At 51.7% G+C, this 5,213-nt stretch overlaps 1 protein-coding gene across 1 annotated transcript; it reads right to left on the bottom strand.

Annotated features, from left to right (window-relative positions):
- Window positions 1-2,733: 2,733 nt before the first annotated feature.
- Window positions 2,734-3,778, bottom strand: LOC129563812 (melanoma-associated antigen B4-like). The gene has a single exon (XM_055437548.2). It carries the CDS (start codon window positions 3,763-3,765, stop codon window positions 2,734-2,736), a length of 1,032 nt encoding a protein of 343 aa, XP_055293523.1. The 5' UTR covers window positions 3,766-3,778.
- Window positions 3,779-5,213: the final 1,435 nt, after the last annotated feature.

The raw sequence follows: 5,213 nt of genomic DNA, 5'->3' as shown, positions 1-5,213 counted from the left end.
TGTGGGGTGCATCATGCCCACGTTCCCAAATTTGCCAACGGGAGGTGTAGAGGGGCAGGGCTGTGTTCTAGGCGCAGTCCCTTTATCCTCATTTGGAGTCACTAGTTTTCCACTCTGTACTGAAGTGAGGCTTCTCCCAGTAGACCAAGGCTCTCTCCTCCCTGAGACCACTCCAGTGGAAAGAGAAGCACTTCAGCTAGAAAGTGTTGTCCTCGGTCTCGTAGGGCTGATATCAGGGGTGGGCCTCCTCAGTCTCCCCTGATCTGGGCTGAGTGGTCCTCTTGCCCCTCCTTCAGGGGCCTCCTCCTCACTCCTGACCAGACCCAGACTGCACCCTCCACTCATCTAAGGCTCTGCTCCTCAGAACAAAGGCATTACTTTCTTGGAAGTTCTGGATTGGAAGACAGGATGAACCAGATGTGTGCAAAGCTATTGGGGCCTTCTGAGGAGGAGAACATTATAGGGCTCCACTCTTTTAGAGTCAGTGGCCCCCCAGTTTTAGATCAGGTTTCTTACCTTGACTTCTGGTAGCATGTGGCAATCCACCCTCTCTACTGGCTGAATCAGCTGGCCTATGTCCAAGGCATTCGCCTTCTTGAGACAACAGAAGGGGAGGTGAGAGAGCTATTGCCTGGCTACCCTCGCCTGTTCCTCCGTGGCGTCCCCATTGCTATGGGGGGGCTCCACTCATCAGCACCCAGTGTCCTCACTGTAAATCCTATGAAGGCCTGTTAGGATCTCCTACTTGGGCAGAATTGGAGCTGCTGCTGCAATACCAAGGCGCTCAGCTCCCTGAGAACCCCTCCACCCTTGTCCTGCAGGAAAGGAAGGCACACGTCAGTCAGACTGCTCTCACCATGGCCACACAAGGCAAGAAGCAGGATAGTTTGTGGGACCCCTAGTGTTCTAAAATCTTCCCCTTGATAACCATCAGAGGCTGGGACTCCTTCATCCATGGACCTGAGGACACAGCTAAGGCTTTTATGTCCCTGAGAATCAGGAAGGATAAATGAGTGCATGTTGATCTTTTCAGGGTATCTGACATTGCATGTGTTCATGACCACATTGTCCCTGAGGAGTTTTGTCTTCTTTCATACCATTCATTTATCAGCATTTTTTAAATTTTATTCCAAAACAGTGGTTTGGGACAGGGCCCCATGTATCCAACGAGATACAGTTTTTGGAGTATTTAGAAGAAAAATGAATGAAAAGACATGATGTCTGGCTTAGGCTGGGAGAAGTGGCACATTGTGGGCTCTGCACTAATCCAGATCGGGGGACTGGAGCTAGGAAGGTCACTTCATCAGTTTGTGAACTTGAGAAATTTGCAAGTTATCTATCCTTAAATGGAGTCTGCTAAATCCGATCCTGCATGAATGCTGGAATGCATGTACTACATATAAGCAGTGGCACACTGATTAAGAAGTATTGGTTTGTAATAAATGGAAGTTATGATTTGTATGAACCCCTCAAATACCACCTTCCCATCTGAGATTTTATTAATCCAGGAGAGAGCAGAGAATATGCAGTGAATTAGGACAAAAGAAACAAATATTCTTAAATGAGCTAAATAAGTCAAAGTATATTTTATTTTTACTAAAAGAAAGTTTAAAAGAAATAAGGTAAACCACAGCTTAAAGACTTTTTTTTTTAAATTTTATAATATTATATTGGTTGGTTGTGAGGGCGATCTGGTTGTGACATCTGTCACCCCATTGATCGCCAGGGTTGATTCGGCTGATCTGGCTGGCTAGGCGGGTGTCCCCTTCCTCCCTCACCGCTCCATGTGCATCCCTCCCGAAGCTGCGCGCTCGGTCGAAGAGGACGACCATCCCCGCTAGAGGAGGACCGGTCTTCGGTCAAGGGTATACGAGTAGCTGCGCTCCCCTGCTAGAACCTCCAAACAAGCTTAAAGACTTTTTACTCTATTTCTCCATTTTCTTTTTGTTTCTCAAGGTTTTCTGTGGTCATCTTTCACATTACCATGAAAATCACTATTGCAGTGCTATGTTACCTACATTCAGATCACAAAGACAATACAGCTGGCTCCTGAATTTCTTTTATATCTACCAAAAGTGTACCTTTAAAACTTTTAAAACAGCAATAAATATAACAGCAGTATCATTACCAAATTAATACTGTGAAGAAAAACAACCTTTTAGAAGTAAAAATATTTGAAAACAACGAAATAAATAATATGTAGAAGTTACTCGTATGAAACAGAAAGAGAAATGTGACCTAAATAAATGTGATCTAACCCCTACTACCATGCACACTTAGGAAGTTTGACTACTCTTCAAGAAAAATTCTGTTCTAATGTCATATTATCTTGTTTGCATTGTGAACATCATATTCAGTACTTTCAGGGTGTTTTATAAATACCCAAACTTTTAAAACATTAAAACAGCAAGAAACTATGATTTATATGATTCATACATTTGAATTCTGAAGCACAATAGACCTTATCAAAAGTAATAATATTTGAAAATACTAAACATCTCCTTCATCTCTTTAGCTACCTAATTTAAATCATCGTTCATTAGGTATTTCTCCTATGGATAAAAGAAAACAGATACATATTTTGTTAAAACAAACTACACCTAAACTCGCTTACCATTTAAAAGTGTAAGAACACATGGGTATTGTTCCCTCCACCCCTACTACTCGGCACTATTTAGGAGCATGACTGCTCTCTTCCAACACAAAGGGAACAAAGTGCCCCAGCCTCCCTCCCTAGATGTGGGAGGACCTGCAGGACTTGACCCTGGAAGGGGCACTGGCCTCAGCCGGGGTTGGAGCCCTGGCCGCACCTCTCCGCCCTGCTCTCTCCGCCTGATCTCTCAGAGCCTCGTCATACAGGTCTGGGAAGGAACTAGGGACCGTACCATGGAACTTGGCCAGCACCTCCAGTACCTTCATCTTACTGGTCTCAGCACAAGCTCTCGGGCCCCACAGGAACTCATAGCGCGGAGGATCACTATTGGGCACCTGGCGGTAGTTCAGGTACTCCTTCTGCACCAGATCTTTGGTGATGAGCCTTCTGGGCTCCCCAAAGATCCAGTGCCTCCTCCCAGCATAGACCCCCAAGATACTGAGGAATTCCCAGATCTCTTCCTCGGTGGCCCGGTTACCATTCATGAAGATGACCGCCAGGAGCAGCATGAGGAGACCGGACTTGGGCAGCCCCCCATCATCACTCGGACAATCGTTTTCCCCGAGGCTGAGCTTGCTGATGAGGGTGTAGATGTTCCTGCTTCGGTCGACTTCCTTCAGCTCCAGGCCAAAGACCAGCTCCACGCGCTCACAGGCTCTACTGAAGATCTCAGGGAAATGCTGCTTGTACTTCCTGCTGACGATTTTCATCAGGGCGTTCTGCGTGATGGGCTCCTTCTTGGTGTACTTCTCCAGCAGGAAATCCACCAGCATCTTGGCCTTCCTGGCCAGAGGATCTTTGTGAGAGCTCTGAGTGGCAGGGGCTCCCTGCGAGGCACCTGCACTTTCCTCCTCTGGGCCCTGGGCACCTTCATCAGATCCTGCACAGGAAGCCTCTGCACCAGGAGAGCTAGGGGCCACGGCTCCCAGAAGCTCCTGTTGATCGTCAGCAGCAGGGGAGCTCGGGGGAGAACCCTGAGGGGCAGAAGATGGGGAGGAGGGGCACTCCTCTCCTGGGGCTGCAGCAGCACTGGCCTGGGCCTCCTGAGTGTCCCCCTGGACATGGTGGCGTTTCCCGCGGGCATGGGACTTGTTCTTGTGCCTCCGAGGCATGGTGACAGCAGGTCAGGGACCACAGGTGGGAGTGCGGGCAGGAAAGCAGGCAAGGACGGCACCTGGAGGAGGAACAAGGAGATGCTGTGAGAACCTTCAGCGAGGAGAGTCCTCCCTGGCTTGAATGGAAGCTGCCTCTGAGGGGTCCTCGAGGCCAGTGCTCTAGGACCCACAGGCCTCCTGTTCTCCTGGTCAGCCTGTCCTCTGAGCCCGCTGAGTAGAAAGTGAGATTGAGCCCTGGGGCGCAGCAGACAGTCCTGCCTGGGGGTTAGAAGCGGGGCGGTGGGGGCTGGCAGGGGAGGCATGTCCTCCCAGCTGACATTCAGAGTCAGGATGAAAATTGGTGTGAGACACCCCCATATCCAACGCCCTCTCTCACGCACCCAGCCCGTTCCCTCTCCTGTCTGAAATCGACGCTGCCACCTTCCCTGTCACCCCAGACGAGGAGAGGAGGGCGTAGTCAGACCCCCACTGAAGGGTCCCAGGACCTTCCTTTCTGCTGTCTCGTGCCTGTCTTTTCACAACCAGGCTCCAAGCTCCCCTCTCAGACCGCCGTCCCGCTTCCCGATGTTTGGCCGGGAGGAAGTGCTGAACACAGGGGAGGGTCCTGAGTCGGCCGTTTGTCGGAAAGGATGGCCCTCATCCTGACTCTTCCTGAACCCTGACATCCTCCCTTTACTGACCAGCTGCCAGCCCGTCAGACCAAGGTCCCCTCTTCCCCAAGTGTCCCGCATCCGAGGTCGCAGTGCGGGAGCCCCTCAGCCTTTAGAGCTGCCCGGCTGCAGCCCGGATGATCCGCGGCCAAATCGCCGTGAGTCAGGTGTTACACATGGCTGCCGTTCTGGTGTATGGAGTCCCTCAGGCCCCCCGAGGGTCCCTCCTTCACTCCACAGGGCTCGTGGCTCTCCCTCTACTGAGCGGAGCGGGGTCCAGCAGAGCCTGACCGAGGTATTCTTTCCCGAGGCCCCCTAGGGGTTAGTGGATGGTCTTGGGGCCTAAGAACTAGGCTGGGTCCTCTGGTCTGAGTGCAGCGGCACGGTGGCCGGAGGCTGTCCGGCCCCCTCTCCTCAGAGGGAAAAGGGATTCGGGGTGCAGAGACGTGTCCCTGCACTCGTAACTCACGTCTCCTCCGATCTTGACACCCGATGAGACGTGAGACTGCTCCCTCGGGCCACCGTCAATGGCAGCTCTCAGAGCTAGCGGCACTGTCAAAGATGGCGTCGTACCCCCAGCGTGCTTAGGGGGACGTCACTTCCTGTCATGCGCATCTGGGCTCCAGGAAGACGGCAGGGGCGGGACCTGGACAGGCGGGGTTCCGGGGGAGCGTCTCACAGGATTGGCACGTGGACTTGCCCGTGAGTTCTAAGGGGTCCTGGGACGTCCCTGTCGTGAACTCTCAGCTGGCTCACTCCATGCCTGTCACTTGTGTCAGCACCCCCAGCAGGAAG

Source organism: Moschus berezovskii, chromosome X, assembly GCF_049115385.1.
Source record: "Moschus berezovskii isolate FMDL1 chromosome X, NW_MosBer_1.0, whole genome shotgun sequence".
Classification (NCBI taxonomy): domain Eukaryota; kingdom Metazoa; phylum Chordata; class Mammalia; order Artiodactyla; family Moschidae; genus Moschus; species Moschus berezovskii.
Note: the sequence above shows the minus strand (reverse complement) of the source record. Positions and strands in the feature narration are given on the sequence as shown.